The sequence below is a fragment of the Penaeus vannamei genome, chromosome 41, assembly GCF_042767895.1.
Source record: "Penaeus vannamei isolate JL-2024 chromosome 41, ASM4276789v1, whole genome shotgun sequence".
NCBI lineage: Eukaryota > Metazoa > Arthropoda > Malacostraca > Decapoda > Penaeidae > Penaeus > Penaeus vannamei.
The window spans coordinates 6400295-6427267 of NC_091589.1; the positions used below are offsets into that span (position 1 = coordinate 6400295).

At 35.8% G+C, this 26973-nt stretch overlaps 8 protein-coding genes across 8 annotated transcripts in view; all 8 read right to left on the bottom strand.

Annotated features, from left to right (window-relative positions):
- Positions 1-889, bottom strand: part of LOC138860464 (cuticle protein 21-like) — a 1207-nt gene extending 318 nt beyond the window's left edge. The window contains exons 1-3 of the mRNA XM_070118035.1: positions 878-889; positions 216-449; positions 1-33 (exon numbers count right to left, since the gene is read on the bottom strand). The exon at positions 1-33 is cut by the window's left edge and continues 318 nt beyond it. Coding sequence (XP_069974136.1) covers positions 1-33; positions 216-449; positions 878-889 — 279 coding nt within the window. The remainder of the gene's footprint in view (positions 34-215; positions 450-877) is intronic.
- A 2500-nt stretch (positions 890-3389) lies between these two features.
- Positions 3390-4606, bottom strand: LOC138860562 (cuticle protein 7-like). Its single transcript, XM_070118225.1, has 3 exons — positions 4591-4606; positions 3912-4166; positions 3390-3728 (listed from the first exon to the last, which is right to left on the bottom strand). Exons 1-3 carry the CDS (start codon positions 4600-4602, stop codon positions 3456-3458), a joined length of 540 nt encoding a protein of 179 aa, XP_069974326.1. The 5' UTR covers positions 4603-4606; the 3' UTR covers positions 3390-3455.
- A 2211-nt stretch (positions 4607-6817) lies between these two features.
- Positions 6818-8039, bottom strand: LOC138860465 (cuticle protein 8-like). Its single transcript, XM_070118036.1, has 4 exons — positions 8028-8039; positions 7414-7605; positions 7135-7231; positions 6818-6822 (listed from the first exon to the last, which is right to left on the bottom strand). Exons 1-4 carry the CDS (start codon positions 8037-8039, stop codon positions 6818-6820), a joined length of 306 nt encoding a protein of 101 aa, XP_069974137.1.
- A 2379-nt stretch (positions 8040-10418) lies between these two features.
- Positions 10419-11494, bottom strand: LOC138859162 (cuticle protein 7-like). The gene is made up of 3 exons (XM_070118037.1): positions 11483-11494; positions 10889-11059; positions 10419-10705 (listed from the first exon to the last, which is right to left on the bottom strand). The coding sequence occupies exons 1-3, from the start codon at positions 11492-11494 to the stop codon at positions 10433-10435; spliced, it is 456 nt and encodes a 151-aa protein (XP_069974138.1). The 3' UTR covers positions 10419-10432.
- A 2388-nt stretch (positions 11495-13882) lies between these two features.
- LOC138860429 (larval cuticle protein A2B-like) lies at positions 13883-14993 on the bottom strand. Its single transcript, XM_070117961.1, has 3 exons — positions 14970-14993; positions 14374-14544; positions 13883-14192 (listed from the first exon to the last, which is right to left on the bottom strand). Exons 1-3 carry the CDS (start codon positions 14979-14981, stop codon positions 13920-13922), a joined length of 456 nt encoding a protein of 151 aa, XP_069974062.1. The 5' UTR covers positions 14982-14993; the 3' UTR covers positions 13883-13919.
- A 2480-nt stretch (positions 14994-17473) lies between these two features.
- On the bottom strand, positions 17474-18398 carry LOC138860423 (larval cuticle protein A2B-like). The gene is made up of 3 exons (XM_070117951.1): positions 18383-18398; positions 17961-18110; positions 17474-17778 (listed from the first exon to the last, which is right to left on the bottom strand). The coding sequence occupies exons 1-3, from the start codon at positions 18392-18394 to the stop codon at positions 17527-17529; spliced, it is 414 nt and encodes a 137-aa protein (XP_069974052.1). The 5' UTR covers positions 18395-18398; the 3' UTR covers positions 17474-17526.
- Positions 18399-20475: 2077 nt separating this feature from the next.
- LOC138860553 (uncharacterized) lies at positions 20476-21190 on the bottom strand. Its single transcript, XM_070118164.1, has 2 exons — positions 21010-21190; positions 20476-20841 (listed from the first exon to the last, which is right to left on the bottom strand). The coding sequence occupies exons 1-2, from the start codon at positions 21144-21146 to the stop codon at positions 20670-20672; spliced, it is 309 nt and encodes a 102-aa protein (XP_069974265.1). The 5' UTR covers positions 21147-21190; the 3' UTR covers positions 20476-20669.
- A 2087-nt stretch (positions 21191-23277) lies between these two features.
- On the bottom strand, positions 23278-24217 carry LOC138860466 (merozoite surface protein CMZ-8-like). Its single transcript, XM_070118038.1, has 3 exons — positions 24157-24217; positions 23811-24051; positions 23278-23642 (listed from the first exon to the last, which is right to left on the bottom strand). Exons 1-3 carry the CDS (start codon positions 24215-24217, stop codon positions 23471-23473), a joined length of 474 nt encoding a protein of 157 aa, XP_069974139.1. The 3' UTR covers positions 23278-23470.
- Between the last annotated feature and the right edge of the window lie 2756 nt (positions 24218-26973).

Consider the following 26973-nt stretch of genomic DNA (forward strand, 5'->3'; position numbering starts at 1 on the left):
GACGCCGTAGTTGTAGTTGTACTTGGGTGGGACCTGAAGAGAAGGAAAGTCAGTGAGAAATGTTTCTCAGTAAGTATTCATGTCTGTTGTGGGACTATCATCGTGGCTGTCGCCTGGACAATTGGGGAAGAAGCTTTTGTAGTGACGGACTTGGTCTTAGCAACAAGGCCATTAATGGTTGTCAAAAAGCCTTCTATGATTGCAAAAATACTTACATCAGGATATTCGGGCTCGTAGTGTGCGGGGGCGTGGTAGGCGGGTTCGGGGGCGTGGTAGGCGGGTTCGGGGGCGTGGTAGGCGGGTTCGGGGGCGTGGTAGGCGGGTTCGGGGGCGTGGTAGGCGGGTTCGGGGGCGTGGTAAGGTCTTGGGGTGTAGACGGGGATAAGGGGCTTGTGGATTGGGGCCTTGTCGCACAGAGCGACGACGGCCACGCAGGCGAGGACGGCGACCTGTGGATAGAATTTCAAATGTGGATAAAACAGCATATTGAACCAGGCGCAGGAACTGAAAGGGAGACATGTTGCGACCAGTTCTCCATCACCAAATAGTGTTTATATGTATATAATTTATATAATACATAATCATATAATTATAATATATCTACAACAATACATTTCTATACATTTGTTTATCAATAGGTATTTGAAAAAGGTTTGACCGAATTCAGATCCATGGACGAAGATTATCCAATAACACAAGAAGGAGAAAGTACGAACACTGTTCTCAGTACTGTCATTATCTAAACAAAATTAACATTTCTGAACTCAAATAGATCGCGTTGTGCCAATTTAAGCTAAATATTCGCTGCTATAATCCCTACACTTCGTAATTTCTTCGACTAAAAGTCTGAATTTCGCTATAGAAGAGGCTTTCGTACCTTGAGAGCCATGGCTGGAGAGCGAATGATAAATGGTGGTTGACACTTACTCTTATATATGCGAGAGTGTGCGTTCGTCCGTGCGTTGGTTCTGCCTTAGGCCTTCCTCGCACAGCCTGAGGGGGTGATTTTCGAATCCCTGAAATGCATTTACTAATCTTTAGCGACGCGAATATCTTCTGTTAAAATATTTTTTATAGTCATTATGATAAATGTTGTTTTCAGTGAAAATTGTGAATGTAATTGCACATTTCTTTATTTATCAAAGACGAAGATTCAGTTTCTAAATAAGCATCTGTGTTTATTTACCATTCTTTCTAGCTATATATCTGTCTCCATCAAACTATCTACCTATCCATCCATTTCGTTCTACCGATCAATCAGTCCATCTATCTATCAATATGTATATATATAAATATATATATATATATATATATATATATATATATATATATATATATATATATATATATATATATATGGCGAGAAAAAGACAAGTATACAGAGTGCTCTTATAGTAATCCTGTGACCAATTATCTCTTCTCACTTTTCCTTTTCTCAGACTGTCAACTTCTCTCGCGTTTTTCTCTCGGTGTGGGCGTGTGAAGGCCTCTCACTCCGACACCTCGTATGTGTATATCTGCATTTACATGTATCTGTACATACATTACACGCATTCACGCATGGATGTGTGTGTGTGCATATACATATAAAACACACCCATACACATGCATATATATATATATATATATATATATATATATATATATATATATATATATATATATATATATATATATGTATATATATATATATATGTATATATATGTATATATATATATATATATATATATATATATATATATATATATATATATATATATATATATATATATATATATATATATATAGAAAGAGGTGTGCGTTTTATATCATACGCACACAAAGACATACACACACACAGAAACATATATATATATATATATATATATATATATATATATATATATATATATATATATATATATATATATATATATATATGTATATACACATACACATATATACATATACATATACATATATAAATGTATATATATGTATTTTTATGTGTATGTATCTATATATACAAAGTTATATGTGTGTGATGCTTATATATATCTATATACACACGCGTGTGCGTTTTTTTTTTTTTGTATACAAATGCCAATTTCATGCTTCTTTCCTTCTTCATTTTCTATGAGTGACGAGAGAAAGTACCTTTAACTGATAAATAAAAATGATAAACGTTAATATTATGCTTCAGAACAATGAAACACGTACGTCATACAAAGGAAAAATCGCCTTCAAACAAAATCAAGTTTAAGAAAAGAGAACAATTTCCTGCTTATTGATGTACTAAGTAAAGCCATTCCAGAACATACTATATTTATCTGATATCCTTTGATACTATCTAATGTTGACTTTATTTGAACCTTTGTCAATAAAGGAAAATAATTGATATAAAGAACACAATTTTGCAAATGCAACGTCTTCGACTTAGAGGTAAATGATATATGTAAAATAGACTCTTCTCACTGAGTAAAGCTTATGAAACAATATGCCATTTTGATTCGGTTCAAGATATAATGGTTCTGTTCACTGCTTTAAAATCCTTGTTCTTGTTTCTTCTATTGTGTTGTATTCCATTGGTATTCTCTGTTCTACCTGATATACAGGTTCCCTAGGAGTAAACCCTGTGTAACTCTATGCCAGTTTATTTAGGTTACAGATATAATGGTTTTGTTTACTGCTTTAAAGTCCATGCTATTTGGTGTGTTCCATAGTGTAAGAATTAAGGCACCTCTCTTGTTTTTAATAATTTCAGGCGCTAGTCTTATTTTATCTGATACACAACATTCTCTACGAGTAGATTCTGTAACTTTATGCTGTTTTAGATGTCAACTGAGTCAGTTACCTTGCTTTAGATGCTTTAGTGTATTCTAATGCCATAGAAATGATAATTCAATAGGATAATTTTGTAAGAAATGATAGAATTATTTGAAAATGAGATGAGATGGTTTGATCTTAAAATAATTTTCCTGATATATCTATGTCTGTCGCTAAATGTTCTAGGATTTATAATCATTGTAAAAACACTCACCAAAAGACAAATATGCCCATTCTGATTCAAAAAAAAAAAAAAAAGAAAGAAAAGAAAAGAAAAAAAAAGAAAAAAAAATCTTTACACCAACGGTACATAAAATCTGGGAAAATATAGAAGCAATTTCACAGCATTCTGTGAAAATCGGTTAACTTATATCACTGAAATATAGAGTGTGGAGCGCTGTCTTCTTCATTCACATATATAATTCTTTGCTATGGATCACATTATGCAATCATTCAGGGCGTATTTAATGAATTTTAATTAGTTTATTTGACGATTTTCTATTTCAGTTTTCAGTTCAATTACGTCAAATGTGAGTAAAATGAGTAAAAAAATTCAGATTTATAGAAAAATAAGATCTTTATTTCATATGAGAAAATATAATTCGACGAATATATGTCCCTGATATATATTCCTTTATATCATCCTCTCTTAAGCATAGGTGGGGGAAGGAGGGGCGTAGGCGGGGGGAGCGGGCTTGTAGGCGGGGGTGTGCTCGGGGTAGTGAGCCTCGCCCTCGTAGCTGACCTCAGCTACGAGACCGTCGCCGTTGTCCACGTACTTGACGGTCTGCTTGCGGCCGTCGGGGAAGTCGACGGTGTAGCTGCCCTCGGTCTTGTAGCCGTCGCGGGACTCCGAGTGGCCGAAGTTGGCGCCGGAGTAGCCGTCGGCGACGCCGTAGTTGTAGTTGTACTTGGGTGGGACCTGGAGAGATGGAAAGTCAGTGAGAAATGTTTCTCAGTAAGTATTCATGCCTTTTTGTGGGACCATCATCGTAGCTGTAGCCTGGACAATTGGGAAAGAAGCTTTGGTAGTGACGGACTTGGTCTTAGTAACAAGGCCATTAAAGGTTGTCAAAAAGCCTTCTACGATTGCACAAATACTTACATCAGGGTATTCGGGCTCGTAGTGTTTCGGAGCGTGGTATGTGGGCTCGGGGGCGTGGTATGCGGGTTCGGGAGCGTGGTATGCGGGTTCGGGGGCGTGGTAGGCGGGTTCGGGGGCGTGGTAGGCGGGTTCGGGGGCGTGGTAGGCGGGTTCGGGGGCGTGATAAGGTCTTGGGGTGTAGACGGGGATAAGGGGCTTGTGGACTGGGGCCTTGTCGCACAGAGCGACGACAGCCACGCAGGCGAGGACGGCGACCTGCGGATAGAATTTCAAATGTGAATAAAACAGCATATTGAACCAGGTGCAAAAACAGAAAGGGAGACATGTTCGACCAGTTCTCCATCGCCATATAGTGTTTATATGTATATCATTCATATAATGTATAATAAAATTATGATATATCTATATCAATACATCTCTATACATTTGTTTATTAATAGGTATTTGCAAAGTTTTGACCGAATTCAGATCCATGGACGAAGATTATCCTAACACAAAAAAGAAAAAGTATGAGCACTGTTGTTAGTATTGTCATTATCTAAACGAAATGAACACTTCTAAACTCAAATAGACCGCGTTGTGCCAATTTAAGCTAAATATTCACTGCTATAAACCCTACACTTCGTAATTTCTTCGTAGATTAAATGTCTGAATTTCGCTATGTAAGAGCATTTCGTACCTTGAGAGACATGGCTGGAGAGCGAATGATAAATGGTGGTTGACACTTCCTCTTATATATGCGAGAGTGTGCGTTCGTCCGTGCGTTGGTTCTGCCTTAGGCCTTCCTCGCACAGCCTGAGGGGGTGATTTTCGAGTCCCTGAAATGCATTTACTAATTTTCAGTGAGGCAATGATTATTTGAAGAAAGACTTAATTTTATATTCGTATCTCATATGTTGTTTTCGGGTAATTTTATGAACGTAATTGAACATGTAACTTATTAATGACAAAGAATCGTTTTTTAAATAAGTATCTGTGTGTCTATCTATTTACCATTCTATCTAGGTATATATGTATCTGTGTCTCCAGCAGCCTATCTATCTTTATATCCATTTATATTTACCTATCAATCACTCTATCTATCTATCTATATATACATGTATATGTATGTGTGTGTGTGTAGGTCGAGAAAGCGTCATGTATACAGAACGCTCTTAGACTAATCCTGTGACCAGTTATTCCCACTTCTCTGTTTATCAAACTGCTAACTTCTCCCACGTGTTTTCTCTCGGGGTGGGCCGTGTGGATGCCTCCCCCCCCCCCCGCGCCTCGTGTGTGTATATCTGTTGCTCTGTATCACTATTTACATTTTACGCATTCGCTTACGGATGTGCAATTACTCACCGAAGCCGACACACACACACACATATATATACATAGATGGATACACATACACACAAACGGATATATATATATATATATATATATATATATATATATATATGTATGTATGTATATATATATGTATATATATATATATATATGTATGTATGTATATATATATATGTATATATATATATATATATATATATATATATATATATATATATATATATATATATATATATATATATATATATATATATATATGTACACACACACACACACGCGTATATATAGGCATATATATATATATATATATATATATATATATATATATATATATATATATATATATATATATATATATTATATGTATACGTATATATATGCATATATATATATATATATATATATATATATATATATATATATATATATATATATATATATATATATGTGTGTGTGTGTGTGTGTGTGTGTGTGTGTACGTGTGATGTTTATGTACACATATTCATATACATCATTAGGATATTTATATTATGCTTCCAGACGATGAAACACGTCCGTCAAAGGAAAAAAAATAGCTTTGAAACAAAATCAAGTTTAACAAAAGAAAACAATTTCCTGGTCACTGATGTACTGGGTAAAACATTCCCGAAAATACAATATATATATATATATTATATATATATATATATATATATATATATATATATATATATATATATATATATATATATATATATATATATATTCCTTGATACTATCTAATGCTGACTTTATCTGAACGTTTGTCATAGAGAAAAATAACTGATACAAAGAACACAGTTTTGCAAATGCATGTTAGACTTGGAGATAAAGGATTAATCTAATAAAGGTTATTCTCACTGATTAAACCTTACTTAGTTTTACGCATTTTTCAATGAGGTTCAAGATACAGTGTTTTTCTTTTCCGTTTTAGAATGAATAATTTTGTTGCATTCCATAGTGAAAAAGTTGATAAATTATCTTACTTTGAATGTTTTCAGATGATCTGTTTTATCTGATACAGTTTTCTCTATGAGCAAACTCTATGTAATTATATACTATTTTCATTAGACAAGATGCAGTAATAAATTTACTATTTTAAAAATCTATGTTGTATTCTGTGGTGTAATTGTGACAATGATCTTTCTTTGGATGTGATATTGAGAAATGATCTGCAACCAAATGTTCAGATCTGTCTTATGTAATATTAGAGAAATTAGAATCTAATAACATGGTACTGTAAATTTTGCTGGAATTCTTTGGTTATAATATGCGATATCACACTTTATAATATGCTCATTCTGATTTCAAGATGAAAAAATTAGTTTTATACACCAACGGTAAATATAATCACATTAAAAAAAAAAAAAAAAACGGAATTTCACAGCATTCTGTGAAAATCGGTTAAATTTATATATATGAAATATAGGGTTTGGAAGCGATGTCTTCAATCACACATATATTTTTTCCTATGGATCCCATTACATAATAACAGTCAGAACGTATTTGGTAAATGTTATTCAGTTACTCTGAAGTTCTTCATTTCAATCTTAAATTCAGACTGTATTGGATAAAATTTTCTTGTAAAGTATGAGTAAAAAATTCAGATTTATACAAAAATAAGATTTTTATTTCATATATAAGAAATTATAATTTGTCGAATATATGTCTCATATATTCCTTAATATCATCATTTCTTAAGCGTAGGCAGGAGGAGGAGGGGCGTAGGCGGGGGGAGCGGGCTTGTAGGCAGGGGTGTGCTCGGGGTAGTGAGCCTCGCCCTCGTAGCTGACCTCAGCTACGAGACCGTCGCCGTTGTCCACGTACTTGACGGTCTGCTTGCGGCCGTCGGGGAGGTCGACGGAGTAGCTGCCCTCGGTCTTGTAGCCGTCGCGGGACTCCGAGTGGCCGAAGTTGGCGCCGGAGTAGCCGTCGGCGACGCCGTAATTGTAGTTGTACTTGGGTGGGACCTGGAGAGATGGAAAGTCAGTGAGAAATGTTTCTCAGTAAGTATTCATGCTCTTTTGTGGGACTATCGTCGTGGCTGTAGCCTGGACAATCGGGGAAGAAACTTTATAATGACGGACTTGGTCTTAGTAACAAGGCCATTAATGGTTGTCAAAAAGCCTTTAGTGTTTGCATAAATACTTACATCAGGGTATTCGGGCTCGTAGTGTGCGGGGGCGTGGTAGGCAGGTTCGGGAGCGTGGTAGGCGGGTTCGGGGGCGTGGTAGGCGGGTTCGGGGGCGTGGTAAGGTCTTGGGGTGTAGACGGGGATAAGGGGCTTGTGGATTGGGGCCTTGTCGCACAGAGCGACGACAGCCACGCAGGCGAGGACGGCGACCTGTGGACAGAATTTCAAATGTGAATAAAACAGCATATTGAACCAGGCGCAGAAACAGAAACATGTTGCGACCAGTTCTCCATCACCACATAGTGTTTATACGTATATAATTTATATGATACATAATCATATAATTATAATATATCTACAACAATACATTTATATACATTTGTTTATCAACAGGTATTTGAAAAGGTTTGACCGAATTCAGATCCATGGACGAAGATTATCCTAACACCAGAAGGAACAAGCATGAGCATTGTTCTCAGTACTGTCATTATCTAAACAAAATGAACATTTCTGAACTCAAATAGATCGCGTTGTGCCAATTTAAGCTAAATATTCATTGCTGTAAACCCTACACTTCGTAATTTCTTCGTAGATTAAAAGTCTGAATTTCGCTATAGAAGAGGATTTCGTACCTTGAGAGACATGGCTGGAGAGTGAGTGATAAATGGTGGTTGACGCTTCCTCTTATATATGCGAGAGTGTGCGTTCGTCCGTGCGTTGGTTCTGCCTTAGGCCTTCCTCGCACAGCCTGAGGGGGTGATTTTCGAGTCTCTGAAATGCATTTACTAATTTTCAGTGAGGCAATGGTTATTTGGAGAAAGATTTTTAATTCTATATTCGTATCTCATATGTTGTTTTCGGGTAATTTTATGAACGTAATTGAACATATAAGTTATTAATGACAAAGAATAATTTTTAAAAATAAGTATCTGTTGTCTATCTATTTACCATTCTATCTAAGTATATATCTGTGTCTCCATCAGCCTATCTATTTTTATATCCATCTCTTTTTACCTATCAATCACTCTATCTCTACATATACATGTATATGTATGTGTATTTGTGTAGGGCGAGAAAGCGTCATGTATACAGAACGCTCTTAGACTAATCCTGTGACCAGTTATTCCCACTTCTCTGTTTATCAAACTGCTAACTTCTCCCACGTGTTTTCTCTCGGGGTGGGCCGTGTGGATGACCCCCCCCCCCCCCCCCGCACGTCTCGTGTGTGTATATCTGCTACTCTGTATCAGTATTTACATTTTACGCATTCGCATACGGATGTGCAATTATTCACTGAAGCCGACATACACACACACAAATATATATAGATAGATACACACAACGGATATATATGATATATATATATATATATATATATATATATATATATATATATATATATATATATATATATATATATATATATATATATATATATATATATGCATGCACACACACACACACACACACACACACGTATATATAGACACACACACACACACACACACACACACACACACACACACACACACACACACACACACACACATATATATATATATATATATATATATATATATATATATATATATATGTGTGTGTGTGTGTGTGTGTGTGTGTGTGTGTGTGTGTGTGTGTGTGTGTGTGTATGTGTGTGTGTACGTGTGATGTTTATGTACACATATTCATATACATCATTAGGATGTTTATTCTTAGCTTCATTTTATTATTATTTATTATTATTATTATTATTTTTTAGTGATGAGGTAAAGAATTTCTACCTAATAAATCACAAATAAATCAGATGCGATAATATTATGCTTCCAAACGACGAAACACGTCCGTCAAAGGAAAAAAAAAAAAAATCGCTTTCAAACAAAATCAAGTTTATCAAAAGAAAACAATTTCCTTGTCACTGATGTACTGGGTAAAACTTTCCCGAAAATACTATATATATATATATATATATATATATATATATATATATATATATATATATATATATATATATATATATATATATATACCTTTATACTATCTAATGGTGACTTTATCTGAACGTTTGTCATAGAGAAAAATAACTGATACAAAGAACACAGTTTTGCAAATGCATGTTAGACTTGGAGATAAAGGATTAATCTAATAAAGGTTATTCTCACTGATTAAACCTTACGTAGCTTTACGCAGTTTTCAATGAGGTTCAAGATACAGTGGTTTTCTTTTCCGTTTTAGAATTAATAATTTTGTTGCATTCCATTGTGCAAAAGTTGATAAATTATCTTGCTTTGAATGTTTTCAGATGATCTGTTTTATCTGATACAGTTTTCTCTATGAGCAAACTCTATGTAATTATATACTATTTTCATTAGACAAGATGCAGTAATAAACTTACTATTTTAAAAATCTGTGTTGTATTCTGTGGTGTAGTTGTGACAATTATCTTGCTTTGGATGTGATATTGAGAAATGATCTGCAACCAAATGTTCAGATCTGTCTTATGTAATGTTAGAGAAATTGGAATATAATAAAATGATACTGTAAATTTTGCTGGAATTCTTTGGTTATAATATGCGATATCACACTTTATAATATGCTCATTCTGATTTCAAGAAGAAAATTTGAGTCTTTTTAAATTTTATTTATTATTTATTTATTTATTTATTTATTTTTTATACCAACGGTATATATAATCACAGTGAAAATAAAGAAGTAATTTCACATGATTTTGTGAAAATCGGTGAAACTTATATCTATGAAATATAGGGTTTGGGGAGCGACGTCTTCTTCAGTCACACAAATATATTCTTTGCTATGGATCCCATTACATAATAACAGTCAGAACGTATTTGGTAAATGTTATTCAGTTACTCTGAAGTTCTTCATTTCAGTCTTATATTCAGACTGTATTGGATAAAATTTTCTTGTAAAGTAAGAGTAAAAAATTCAGATTTATATAAAAATAAGATCTTTATTTCATATATAAGAAAGTATAATTCGTCGAATATATGTTTCATATATTCCTTAATGTCATCCTTTCTTAAGCGTAGGCAGGAGGAGGAGGGGCGTAGGCGGGGGGAGCGGGCTTGTAGGCGGGGGTGTGCTCGGGGTACTGAGCCTCGCCCTCGTAGCTGACCTCAGCTACGAGACCGTCGCCGTTGTCCACGTACTTGACGGTCTGCTTGCGGCCGTCGGGGAGGTCGACGGTGTAGCTGCCCTCGGTCTTGTAGCCGTCGCGGGACTCCGAGTGGCCGAAGTTGGCGCCGGAGTAGCCGTCGGCGACGCCGTAGTTGTAGTTGTACTTGGGTGGGACCTGGAGAGATGGAAAGTCAGTGAGAAATGTTTCTCAGTAAGTATTAATGCTCTTTTGTGGGACCATCATCGTGGCTGTAGCCTGGACAATTGGGGAAGAAGCTTTTGTAGTGACGGACTTGGTCTTAGTAACAAGGCCATTAATGGTTGTCAAAAAGCCTTCTGTGATTACACAAATACTTACATCAGGGTATTCGGGCTCGTAGTGTGCGGGGGCGTGGTATGCGGGTTCGGGGGCGTGGTATGCGGGTTCGGGGGCGTGGTAAGGTCTTGGGGTGTAAACGGGGATAAGGGGCTTGTGGACTGGGGCCTTGTCGCACAGAGCGACGACAGCCACGCAGGCGAGGACGGCGACCTGCGGATAGAATTTCATATGTGAATAAAACAGCATATTGAACCAGGCGCAGAAACGGAAAGGGAGACATGTTACGACCAGTTCTCCATCGCCAAAAAGTGTATATGTATATAATTTATATAATACATAATCATATAATTATAATATATCTACAACAATACCTTTCTATACATTTGTTTATCAATAGGTATTTGAAAAAGGTTTGACCGAATTCAGATCCATGGACGAAGATTATCTAAACACATAAGGAACAAGTATGAGCACTGTTCTCAGTACTGTCATTATCTAAACAAAATGAACATTTTTGAACTCAAATAGATCGCGTTGTGCCAATTTAAGCTAAATATTCACTGCTATAAACCCTACACTTCGTAATTTCTTCGATTAAAAGTCTGAATTTCGCTATAGAAGAGGATTTCGTACCTTGAGAGACATGGCTGGAGAGTGAATGATAAATGGTGGTTGACGCTTCCTCTTATATATGCGAGAGTGTGCGTTCGTCCGTGCGTTGGTTCTGCCTTAGGCCTTCCTCGCACAGCCTGAGGGGGTGATTTTCGAGTCCCTGAAATGCATTTACTAATCTTTAGTGGTGCGAATATCTTCTGTTAAAAGATTTTTATAGTCATTATGATAAATGTTGTTTTCAGTGAAAATTGTGAATGTAACTGCACATTTCTTTATTTATCAAAGACGAAGATTCAGTTTCTAAATAAGCATCTTTGTTTATTTATCATTCTTTCTAGCTATATATCTGTCTCCATTAACCTATCTACCTATCCATCCATCTCGTTCTACCGATCAATCAGTCCATCTATCTATCAATATGTATATATATAAATATATATATATATATATATATATATATATATATATATATATATATATATATATATATATATATATATATATGGCGAGAAAACGGCAAGTATACAGAGTGCTCTTATAGTAATCCTGTGACCAATTATCTCTTCTCACTTTTCCTTTTCTCAGACTGTCAACTTCTCTCGCGTATTTCTCTCGGGGTGGGCGTGTGAGGGCCTCTCACTCCGACACCTCGTATGTGTATATCTGCATTTAAATGTATCTGTACATACAGTACACGCATTCACGCATGGATGTGTGTGTGCATATACATATAAAACACACCCATACACATGCATATATATATATATATATATATATATATATATATATATATATATATATATATATATATATATATATATAGAAAGAGGTGTGCGTTGTATATCATACGCACACAAAGGCATACACACACAGAGAAACATATATATATATATATATATATATATATATATATATATATATATATATATATATATATATATATATATACATACGCATATATGCATATGCATATACATATATAAATGTATATATATGTATCTTTATGTGTGTATGTATCTATATATACAAAGTTATATGTGTGTGATGCTTATATATATATCTATATACACACGCGTGTGCGTTTTTTTTTTTTTTTTTGTATACAAATGCCAATTTCATGCTTCTTTCCTTCTTCATTTTCTGTGAGTGACGAGAGAAAGTACCTTTAACTGATAGATAAAAATGATAAACGTTAATGTTATGCTTCAGAACAATGAAACACGTACGTCATACAAAGGAAAAATCGCCTTCAAACAAAATCAAGTTTAACAAAAGAGAACAATTTCCTGCTTATTGATGTACTAAGTAAAACCATTCCAGAACATACTATATTTATCTGATATCCTTTGATACTATCTAATGCTGACTTTATTTGAACGTTTATCAATAAAGGAAAATAATTGATATGAAGAGCACAATTTTGCAAATGCAACGTGTTAGACTTGGAGGTAAATGATATATCTAAAATAGACTCTTCTCACTGAGTAAAGCTTATGAAACAATATGCCATTTGGATTCGGTTCAAGATATAATGGTTCTGTTCACTGTTTTGAAATCCTTGTTCTTGTTTCTTCTATTGTGTTGTATTCCATTGGTATTCTCTGTTCTACCTGATATACAGGTTCCCTGGGAGTAAACCCTGTGTAACTCTATGCCAGTTTGATTAGGTTCCAGATATAATGGTTTTGTTTACTGCTTTAAAGTCCATGCTATTTGGTGTGTTCCATAGTGCAAGAATTGAAGCACCTATCTTGTTTTTAAGAATTTCAGGTGATGGTCTTATTTTATCTGATATACAGTATTCTCTACGAGTAAACTCTGTAACTTTATGCTGTTTTAGATATTTATGTTCTTGTATTCCAGAGAGCAATTGTCTTGTTTTAGGTGCTTTAGTGTAATCTAATGCTATAGAAATTACAATCTAATAGGATAATTTTGTAAAAAATGATAGAATTATTTCAAAATGAGATGAGATGGTTTAATAAAAATAATAATAATAAAATCCTGTCGCTAGATGTTCTAGGATTTATAATCATTGTAAAAACACTCACCAAAAGGCAAATATGCCCATTCTGATATTAAAATGGAAAAAATGAGTTTTCTGTACTCCAACGGTACATATAATCACAGTGAAAATATAAAAACAATTTCACAGCATTCTGTGAAAATCGGTTAACTTCTATCAATGAAATATAGTATGGAGCGCTGTCTTCTTCATTCACATATATATTTCTTTGCTATGGATCACATTATGCAATCATTCAGAACGTATTTAGTGAATTTTAATTAGCTTATTTGACGTTTTTCTATTTCAGTTTTCAGTTCAATTACGTCAAATGTGAGTAAATTGAGTAAAAAATTCAGATTTATAGAAAATAAAATCTTTATTTCATATGAGAAAATATAATTCGTCGAATATATGTCTCATATATATATTCCTATATATCATCCTCTCTTAAGCATAGGTGGGGGTAGGGGGGGCATAGGCGGGGGGAGCGGGCTTGTAGGCGGGGGTGTGCTCGGGGTACTGAGCCTCGCCCTCGTAGCTGACCTCAGCTACAAGACCGTCGCCGTTGTCCACGTATTTGACGGTCTGCTTGCGGCCGTCGGGGAGGTCCACGGTGTAGCTGCCCTCGGTCTTGTAGCCGTCGCGGGACTCCGAGTGGCCGAAGTTGGCGCCGGAGTAGCCGTCGGCGACGCCGTAGTTGTAGTTGTACTTGGGTGGGACCTGGAGAGAAGGAAAGTCAGTGAGAAATGTTTCTCAGTAAGTATTCATGTCTTTTGTGGGACCATCATCGTGGCTGTAGCCTGGACAATTGGGGAAGAAACTTTATAATGACGGACTTGGTCTTAGTAACAAGGCCATTAATGGTTGTCAAAAAGCCTTCTGTGATTGCACAAATACTTACATCAGGGTATTCGGGTTCGTAGTGTTTCGGAGCGTGGTAGGCAGGTTCGGGGGCGTGGTAGGCGGGTTCGGGGGCGTGGTAAGGTCTTGGGGTGTAGACGGGGATAAGGGGCTTGTGGACTGGGGCCTTGTCGCACAGAGCGACGACAGCCACGCAGGCGAGGACGGCGACCTTCGGATAGAATTTCAAATGTGAATAAAACAGCATATTGAACCAGGCGCAAAAACAGAAAGGGAGACATGTTGCGACCAGTTCTACATCGCCAAATAGTGTTTATATGTATATCATTTATATAATATATAATGATATAATTATAATATATCTATATCAATACATCTCTATACGTTTGTTTATCAACAGGTATTTGCAAAGTTTTGACCGAATTCAGATCCATGGACGAAGATTATCCAAAATCAGGAGAAAGTATGAACACTGTTGTCAGGAGTCATTATATAAACAAAATGAACAACATTTTTGAACTCAAATAGATCGCGTTGTGCCAATTTAAGCTAAATATTCACTGCTGTAAACCCTACACTTCGTAATTTCTTCGTAGATTAAAAGTCTGAATTTCGCTATAGAAGAGGATTTCGTACCTTGAGAGACATGGCTGGAGAGTGAATGATAAATGGTGGTTGACACTTCCCCTTATATATACGAGAGTGTGCGTTCGTCCGTGCGTTGGTTCTGCCTTAGGCCTTCCTCTCGCAGCCTGAGGGGGTGATTTTCGAGTCCCTGAAATGCATTTACTAATCTTTAGCGGTGCGAATATCTTCTGTTAAAAGATTTTTTTTATAGCCATTATGATAAATGTTGTTTTCAGTGAAAATTGTGAATGTAACTGAACATTGCTTTATTTATCAAAGACGAAGATTCAGTTTCTAAATAAGCATCTGTGTTTATCTACCTTTCTATCTAGCTATATATATGTTTGTCTCCATTAACCTATCTACCTATTAATCCATTTCGTTCTACCGATCAATCAGTCCATCTATCTATCAATATGTATATATATATATATATATATATATATATATATATATATATATATATATATATATATGGCGAGAAAAAGACAAGTATACAGAGTGCTCTTATAGTAATCCTGTGACCAATTATCTCTTCTCACTTTTCCTTTTCTCAGACTGTCAACTTCTCTCGCGTTTTTCTCTCGGTGTGGGCGTGTGAAGGTCTCTCACTCCGACACCTCGTATGTGTATATCTGCATTTAAATGTATCTGTACATACAGTACACGCATTCACGCATGGATGTGTGTGTGTGCATATACATATAAAACACACCCATACACATACATACATGCATACATATATATATGTATATATATATATATATACATATATATACAAATAGGTGTGTTATATATATATATATATATATATATATATATATATATATATATATATATATATATATATATATACAAATAGGTGTGTTATATATATATATATATATATATATATATATATACAAATAGGTGTGTTATATATATATATATATATATATATATATATATATATATATATATATAAAAAGAAATAGGTGTGTGTTGTATATATATATATATATATATATATATATATATATATATATACTTATATATATATATATATATATATATATATATATATATATATATACATACATATATATATACATATATAAATTTTTATGTGTATGTATCTATATATACAAAGTTATATATGTGTGATGCTTATATATATCTATATACACACGCATGTGCGTTTTTCTTTTGGTATACATATGCCAATTTCATGCTTTTTTCCTTCTTCATTTTCTGTGAGTGACGAGAGAAAGTACCTTTAACTGATAAATAAAAATGATAAACGTTAATATTATGCTTCAGAACAATGAAACACGTACGTCATACAAAGGAAAAATCGCCTTCAAACAAAATCAAGTTTAACAAAAGAGAACAATTTCCTGCTTATTGGTGTACTAAGTAAAGCCATTCCAGAACATACTATATTTATCTGATATCCTTTGATACTATCTAATGCTGACTTTATTTGAACGTTTGTCAATAAAGGAAAATAATTGATATAAAGAGCACATCTTTGCAAATGCAACGTGTTAGACTTGGAGGTAAATGATATATCTAAAAAAGACTCTTCTCACTGAGTAAAGCTTATGAAACAACATGCCATTTTGATTTGTTTCAAGATATAATAGTTTTGTTCACTGTTTTGAAATCCTTGTTCTTGTTTCTTCTATTGTGTTGTATTCCATTGGTATTCTCTGTTCTACCTGATATACAGGTTCCCTGGGAGTAAACCCTGTGTAACTCTATGCCAGTTTGATTAGGTTCCAGATATAATGGTTTTGTTTACTGCTTTAAAGTCCATGGCCTTTGGTGTGTTCCATAGTATAAGAATTAAGGCACCTATCTTGTTTATAATAATTTCAGGCGCTAGTCTTATTTTATCTGATACACAACATTCTCTACGAGTAGATTCTGTAACTTTATGTTGTTTTAGATGTTTATGTTCTTGTATTCCAGAATGGAAAAACTGAGTCAATTGCCTTGCTTTAGATGCTTTAATGTAATATAATGCTATAGAAATTACAATCTAATAGGATAATTTTGTAAAAAATAGAATTATTTGAAAATGAGATGAGATGTTTTAATTTTAAAATAATTTTCCTGATCTCTATATGCCTGTCGCTAGATGTTCTAGGATTTATAATCATTGTTAAAACACTCACCAAAAGACAAATATGCTTATTCTGATTCTAAAATGGGAAAAAATAGTTTTCTGTACACCAACGGTACATATAATCACAGTGAAAATATAGAAACAATTTCACAGCATTCTGTGAAAATCGGTTAACTTCTATCAATGAAATATAGTATGGAGCGCTGTCTTCTTCATTCACATATATATTTCTTTGCTATGGATCACATTATGCAATCATTCAGAACGTATTTAGTGAATTTTAATTAGTTTATTTAACGTTTTTCTATTTCAGTTTTCAGTTCAATTACGTCAGATGTGAGTAAAATGAGTGAAAAAAAATCAGATTTATAGAAAAAAATAAGATCTTTATTTCATGGGAAAATATAATTCGTCGAATATATGTCCATGATATATATTCCTTTATATCATCCTCTCTTAAGCATAGGCGGGGGGAGCGGGCTTGTAGGCGGGGGTGTGCTCGGGGTACTGAGCCTCGCCCTCGTAGCTGACCTCTGCTACAAGACCGTCGCCGTTGTCCACGTACTTGACGGTCTGCTTGCGGCCGTCGGGGAGGTCGACGGAGTAGCTGCCCTCGGTCTTGTAGCCGTCGCGGGACTCCGAGTGGCCGAAGTTGGCGCCGGAGTAGCCGTCGGCGACGCCGTAGTTGTAGTTGTACTTGGGTGGGACCTGAATGGATAGAATATGAACGAATAGTATATGATAATATGTATTCAAGGTATTTTATATGTTTATGGAATAATTATAGCGTCTATATCTAGAGAAGAAATTTGATAAAGACATACGAGATGAATGAATGGTTATCTATTTTCCATTAGGTCTCATTGCTTATTGGTTGCACAGATACTTACATCAGGGTATTCGGGTTCGTAGTGAGCAGGGGCGTGATAAGCGGGTTCGGGGGCGTGGTAAGGTTTATGGACGTAGACGGGGGGATGTGGGATGAGAATTGGGACTTTGTCGCAAAGAGCGACGACAGCCACGCAGGCGAGGACGACGACCTGAGGACAGAAGTATATGAATAGAAGAATGGATGCTGACCAACTAGAGAAACAGATAGGAAGACAGATGATTTAAGAATCTATCGTTCGGACAAGCACATGTGGATCTGGACTGTGGATCAGTGGAATGGTGCATACACCGTACTCAGCTCCACACACACACACACATATATATTCTAAATCAAAACAAATCATGTTGTGATAATGTAACCGAATTACTCATTTCTGTAAACTCAGAAATCTGAAATACTTTTCACAGGAGGATTTCGTACCTTGAGAGACATGGCTGGAGAGCGAATGATGACTGGCGGTTGACGCTTTCCCTTATATGTGCGACAGTGTGTTCGTTCGTGCGTTGGCTCCGCCTTAGGCCTTTCTCCCATGGCCTGAGGGGGTGATTATCATGCCCTTGAAATGCATTGGGTCTAATCGCCGAGAGGACAATGAACATTCTCTGTAGAGTTTTTGATACTGTTATTATGATATATTCTTTAATTGGGCAATTGTCGGTATATGAATATATATTCCTTTATATGTAGATCGATAGAAAATTAAGCATTAGTAGCTACATAAATGAAATGATCTCTCCCTCTATCTCTCTCTTTATATATATATACATACATTTATATATATGTACACACACACACACACACACACACACATAAATATATATATATATATATATATATATATATATATATATATATATATATATATGTGTGTGTGTGTGTGTGTGTGTGTGTGTGTGTGTGTGTGTGTGTGTGTGTGTGTGTGCGCGTATGTATGTATACATAAGTGTGCGCGCATATATATGTAATAGATATATAAATGTATATATATGTACTGTATGTATGTATATACATATATATAAATCTACACATCCATATGTATGTGTGTGTATCTATAAACATGTATGTATGTTATACATGCATATATGTGTTTGTGCGTTATTATCTATATACATATGTACGTATGAATATATACATACACACACACATATACATGTATATACATACACGTACATGCACACACACACACACACATATATACATACATATATATGTATACATACATACATACATATATATATATATATATATATATATATATATATATATATATATATATATATATATATATGCACACACACGCCACAGACACGCACACACATATGTATATACATACATACATATATATATGCATCTATATATACATATATATGAAATATATATGAATATATATATATATATATATATATATATATATATATATATATATATATATATATATATATATGTGTGTGTGTGTGTGTGTGTGTGTGTGTGTGTGTGTGTGTGTATACATATTGTGTGTGTGTGTATGTGTGTGTGTGTGTGTGTGTGTGTATTTGCATATTTGCATATATGTGCACACACACTGGCTATGTGCAGTTATATATTTGACTATGATCTTCATAACTGGTGACGCCCTCTCCTTCCCCCTTACCAACCAGTCCAGTCTTTTGATTCGTTTAATAGCTGAATATGGAGAGAAAATGTGTTTATCATACCACTTTATCAAAGCGAAATTATCACACTCTCAATGCATCAGTAACAGTAATAGAAATGATGTGACAATTGTATATGATAAATAAAAAACATATAAGCATCTATCTATGAATATCATTTACGACAAGAGGAAATGAATAAATAAAAACTTTTTGAACAGCCTGCGACCAGTTACCTTATCGCATTCCTCTGCTCCTCAGACTATCAGCTGCTCCCACGTGTTTTCCCCCAGGGTGGCTTGAGTGAAGGTTCCTCATCCTCACACATCACACACAGAAGTGGCTCTTCATACCCAAACTTCTGACCGATAAGTATGTGTGTGCGTACTTAGGATTTGAACTTCCAAATCAGTTTCCAGCGAGTGCCTAAGGGGAGTGTGTAAAACCTCGCTATCGTTACTCTAGCATGAGTAGATAGGCCATGTCTATGGAGCTGGTTAGATTCTAGTTGCATGTTCCTTTTAGTGGCTCGTGTGGTATGGTTGATTTAGTACTGGTCACTCTGGGCATAGCTGGAGCGTCAGGGGTAGGAGTCCAGGTAAGGGAGGGTCGTGTATGTATAAGTGTTTATTTCAAAGGGTGATTTTTTTCTTTTCTCTCTCTTATGTACACTGCCTATATGATCTATTTTCCACGTTACAGAAAAGGGGTATATCTCTCTTTTTCTTGTCATTCCTTGTCCATCAGTGATGTAAGATATGTTATGCGTTCTTATTACTATGTTATGAGTGTTATCTACGACTCTATGGCGAATTAAAGAGAATATCATTTTTTTTTCTGTACTAAAATCAGGTGTCCAAACTTCCAGAAAAAAGTCGATTTATAAGAAAATATGGTCTTTATTTCATGTATGAGAAAATGAATATGAATTGCTGAATATATCCTTGGCATATATTCTTAAATGAATCTCTCTTAGGCATATGTGGCAGGAGGAGGGGCGTAGGCGGGGGGAGCGGGCTTGTAGGCGGGGGTGTGCTCGGGGTACTGAGCCTCGCCCTCGTAGCTGACCTCAGCTACGAGACCGTCGCCGTTGTCCACGTACTTGACGGTCTGCTTGCGGCCGTCGGGGAGGTCGACGGAGTAGCTGCCCTCGGTCTTGTAGCCGTCGCGGGACTCCGAGTGGCCGAAGTTGGCGCCGGAGTAGCCGTCGGCGACGCCGTAGTTGTAGTTGTACTTCGGGGGGACCTGAAAAGGTGTAAGTTTGATGAAAAAGTCTCACAATATGTATCTATGGTTTGGAGCATACTTACAGAAGTGAATACATAAAAGCATTGTAAGAAATAGTTCATGATAGACGTGATCACTTTCTTTAAATTATTCTTTTCGTTGATTATTGATTATAAAAATACTTACATCGGGGTATTCTGGTTCGTAATGTGCACGGGCGTGATAAGTGGGTTCAGGGGCGTGGTAAGCGGGTTCGGGGGCGTGGTAGGCGGGTTCGGGGGCGTGGTAAGGTCTTGGGGTGTAGACGAGGGGAAGGGGGGCATGGACGGGGGTCTTGTCGCACAGAGCGACGGCAGCCACGCAGGCGAGGACGACGACCTGAGGACAGAGTTGTATATGAAGAAATGACAGAATAGTTTCTGACCAACTAGAGAAACGGTTAGGAAGATTGATGCATAAAAGAATCCTCCATATATGTGTATATTCTAAGTCCAAATGAATTGCTTTGTGGTAATTTAACCGAATGATTCACTGTCGTAAACACAGAATTCTGAAATTCCTTTCACAGGAGGATTTCGTACCTTGAGAGACATGGCTGGAGAGCGAATGATGACTGGCGGTTGACGCTTCCCCTTATATGTGCGACAGTGCGTTCGTTCGTGCGTTGGCTCCGCCTTAGGCCTTTCTCCCATGGCCTGAGGGGGTGATTATCGGGCCCTTGAGATGCATTGGGTCTAATCGCCGAGAGGACAATGAACATTCTCTGTAGAGTTTATGATATTGTTAGTATGATATATTCTTTAATTGGGCAATTGTCGGTATATGAATATATATTCCTTTATATGTAAATCGATAGAAAATTAAGCATTAGTAGCTACATAAATGAAATGATCTCTCCCTCTCTCTCTTTATATATATATATACATATATATATATATACATACATACATATATATATATATATATATATATATATATATATATATATATATATATATATATATATATATATATATACACGTATGTATGTATACATATGTGTGTGCGCATATATATGTAATATACAAATATATATATGTACTGTATGTATGTATATACATCTACACATCTATATGTATGTGTGCGTGTCTATAAACATGTATGTTATACATACATATATGTGTTTGTCCGTTGTTATCTATATACATATGTATGTATGAATATATATACACACACACACACATATACATGTATATACATACACGTACACGCGCGCGCACACACACACACACACACACACACACACACACACACACACACACACACACACACACACACACATATATATATATATATATATATATATATATATATACACACACGCACGCCACAAACACGCACACACATAAGTATATACATACATACATATATATATGCATCTATATATACATATATATGAAATATATATGAATATAAGTATATGTATTTGCATATTAGCATATATGTGCACACACTGGCTATGTACAGTTATATATTTGACTATGATCTTCATAACTGGTGACTCCCCCCTCTTCCCCCTTACCAACCAGTCCGGTCTTTTGATTCATTCAATAGCTGAATATGGAGAAAAATGTGTTTATCATACTCCTTTATCAAAGCGAAATTATCACACTCTCAATGCATCAGTAACAGTAATAGAAATAGTAAGTGACGATTGTATATAGATAAAAATGTGCCTGGACCTATCACCATTTATAAGCATCTATCTATTTATCTATCAATATAAGAAATTATGATAAGAAAAAACAATGCAAAAAAAAAAAAAAAAAAAAATTAAACAGCCTGCGACCAGTTACCTTATCGCATTCCTCTGCTCCTCAGACTGTCAGCTGCTCCCACGTGTTATCCCCCAGGGTGGCTTGAGTGAAGGTTCCTCATCCTCACACATCACACCCAGAAGGGGGACCTTATACCTAAATTTCTTCCGGATAAGTATGTGTGTGCGTACTTAGGATTTGGACTTCTAAATCAGTTTCCAGCGAGTGCCTACGGGGAGTGTGTAAAACCTCGCTATCCTTACTCTAGCATGAGTAGATGAGCCATGTCCATGGAGCTGGTTAGATTCTAGTTACATGTTCCTTTTAGTGGCTCGTGTGGTATGGTTGGTTTAGTATTGGTCACTCTGGGTATAGCTGGAGCATCAGGGGTAGGAGACCTGGTCAGTGAGGGTCGTGTATGTATAAGTGTTTATTTCAAAGGGTGATTTTTCTTTCTTTCTCTCTTATGTACACTCTCTCTTATATAAACTTTCTTTCTCTTTTTCTTGTCATTCCTTGTACATCAGTGATGTAAGATATGTTATGCGTTCTTATTACTATGTTATAAGTGTTATTTACGAATCTATGGCGACTTAAAGAGAATATAATTTTTTTCTGTACTAAAGTCAGGTATCCAAACTTCCAGAAAAAAAGTCGATTTATAAGAAAATATGGTCTTTATTTCATGTATGAGAAAATGAATATGATTTGCTGAATATATCCTGGCATATATTCTTAAATGAATCTCTCTTAAGCATATGTGGCAGGAGGAGGGGCGTAGGCGGGGGGAGAGGGCTTGTAGGCGGGGGTGTGCTCGGGGTACTGAGCCTCGCCCTCGTAGCTGACCTCAGCTACGAGACCGTCGCCGTTGTCCACGTACTTGACGGTCTGCTTGCGGCCGTCGGGGAGGTCGACGGAGTAGCTGCCCTCGGTCTTGTAGCCGTCGCGGGACTCCGAGTGGCCGAAGTTGGCGCCGGAGTAGCCGTCGGCGACGCCGTAGTTGTAGTTGTACTTCGGGGGGACCTGAGAAGGTGTAAGTTTGATGAAAAAGTCTCACAATATGTATCCATGGTTTGGAGCATACTTGTAGAAGTGAATACATAAAAGCATTGTAAGAAATAGTCCATGATAGACTTGATCACTTTCTTTAAATGATTCTTTTCGTTGATTATTGAATATAAAAATACTTACATCGGGGTATTCTGGTTCGTAGTGTGCACGGGCGTGATAAGCGGGTTCAGGGGCGTGGTAGGCAGGCTCGGGGGCGTGGTAGGCGGGTTCGGGGGCGTGGTAAGGTCTTGGGGTGTAGACGAGGGGAAGGGGGGCATGGGCGGGGGCCTTGTCGCACAGAGCGACGACAGCCACGCAGGCGAGGACGGCGACCTGAGGACAGAGTTGTATAAGAAGAAGTGGCAGAATAGTTTCTGACCAACTAGAGAAACGGTTAGGAAGACTGATGCATAAGAGAATCCTCGATATATGTGTATATTGTAAATCCAAATAAATTGCTTTGTGATAATTTAACCGAATGATTCACTGTCGTAAACACAGAATTCTGAAATTCCTTTCACAGGAGGATTTCGTACCTTGAGAGACATGGCTGGAGAGCGAATGATGACTGGCGGTTGACGCTTCCCCTTATATGTGCGACAGTGCGTTCGTTCGTGCGTTGGCTCCGCCTTAGGCCTTTCTCCCATGGCCTGAGGGGGTGATTATCGGGCCCTTGAAATGCATTGGGTCTAATCGCCGAGAGGACAAGGAATATCCTTTGGACGAATTTCCGTTCTTTACTATCGTTCTTATACATTTTTTTGTTTACCTGAAAGTTAACAGAAAGGTGTGGTGTCAGATAGCCAAATAGGAATCTATTAATCAGTAAGCACATCTGTTTATCCGTTTATCTGTTCAGCTATCTCTCTAGTCATACATCGATCTACTGATATAAGACTGTAAATCTGCCTCTCTCTCTCTCTCTCTCTCTCTCTCTCTCTCTCTCTCTCTCTCTCTCTCTCTCTCTCTATATATATATATATATATATATATATATATATATATATACATATATACACACACACATATGTATATACACACACACACACAAACGCACGCACGCACACATTCGTGTATGTGGATGAAGATACGGTAAAGAAGATTATTAAAGCAATCATAAGACCAGGTCTTGAGTACGGTGCAGTGGTATGGAGTCCACACTTTAAAAAAATATTGACAAACTGGAAAGAGTCCAAAGAGCGGCGACAAGATGGGCACCTACCCTAAGAGATCTGAGCTACGAAGACAGACTATAAAAATTAGGACTTACTACCTTGGAAGAAAGAAGGAAAAGGGGGGACATGATTATGCTTTTCAACTGCATTACAGGAAGAGTGAAGATAGATAAGGATGACTTTTTGATCTTGAACACAAGAAGATCGAGAGGACACAACAAAAAGTTGAAAGTAAAAAGAGGTGATAAAGATGCCAAAAAATATAGTTTCCCAAACAGAATTATTAAATCGTGGAACAGTCTCCCCAATCAAGTAGTGTGTGGCAAAACTGTGCATCAATTTAAAAAGTTATACGATAATTTAAATATAGCAGACGGGACCACCTGAGCATAGCTCTTCTCCCGTATTCAAACAACTAGGTAAGAACAACTAGGTAAGAACACACACACACACACACACACACACACACACACACACACACACACATATATATATATATATCACACACATATGTACACAGACATATATATGTAAATATATGAACACACACACACACACACACACACACACACACACACACACACACATATATATATATATATATATACATATAAACATATGAATACATATATAAACATATATGTATATATATACATATATATATATATATATATATATATATATATATATATATATATATATACATACATATATATATATATGTGTGTGTGTGTGTGTGTGTGTGTGTGTGTGTGTGTGTGTATTCATATTTATGTATGTATATATATGAATATATGTTTATGATTATACACACACACACACACACACACACACACACACACACACACACACACACACACACACACATATATATATATATATATATATATATATATATATATATATATACATATGGATATTCATAAATACAAACACACACACATATATATACATATACATATTTCCCCCGCCCCCTCTCTCTCTCTCTGTATATGTGTATATGTATTCATATATATATATATATATATATATATATATATATATATATATATATATATATATATACATATATATATATATATATGTATATGCACACACACACATATACACACAGACATACACACAAACACCGCGAGAAAAACAAACACAGAAACGTTTTAATTATCACTGACCAATTACCTCTTCATACTTTTCCTTTCACCAAACTGTCAACTTCTCCCGTGTTTCTCCCAGCTGGCCCGCGTCAAGGCTCCCGACCCTCGCGCTTCACAGGCGGGTCCTAGGATTGCCTTACATTCCCCGTGCGTGACGTAACAGCCTCGTGACAAACGAATCCAGAATCCTGTCAAATAGGGTTTTATTCCCTCTCTTTACGGCTCGTAATAAACAAACTACAAACGTGTGTTTTTGTACTTGTGTATGTCTATTATATGATTGTTTTTTGCTTTATTTCTCCTTGATTTGAAGCCAAGGAAATAAACAATAAAATAAAGAACATCCATTGATATTATGCTGTATGCATGAACTTCGCCGGGAAAATATATTTTTTTAAATGCGGTTTTAGTACAGACTAAAAAGCATTCTGATTTCTCTTAAAACTGTCTGATTAAACGTCATAATAGAAAGCATTACACTGATATGAAGACTAGTTTTCTAAATTATCTTCTATATTTGAAGACAATTTTTTTTTAAACACCATTTTCTCTGACTAAATTCTAAAGTTGCTGTATATTGTTTTAAATAAGTTAGAAACATTAAATTAAATATTGTTGTAAAATCAATTCATTGGATAATTTTTAATTATATAATTTCAACGTGTAATTTTGATGTAAATATCAGTCTGATTCAGCGACAGAAAAATCATTCTGAAAAAAGGTATGCTCATCATAATTTCAAAATGGATAAGATATTCCAAATATTCCCATTTCTGTTGAAATTGAGATTATTTTTTTCATCATACGACTAACAAGCACTTGGATTATCAGATATTTCAGCAAAGAATATATTATCCGAAAAAGTATCTGAGATACTATAATGATCACTATATTTCATCGATTTCTATCTTTAGCCTTGGAATATTTTGAGATTCTTTGCGCCTGCGTTCTCCCTTCCTCAACTCTCTCTGTGTC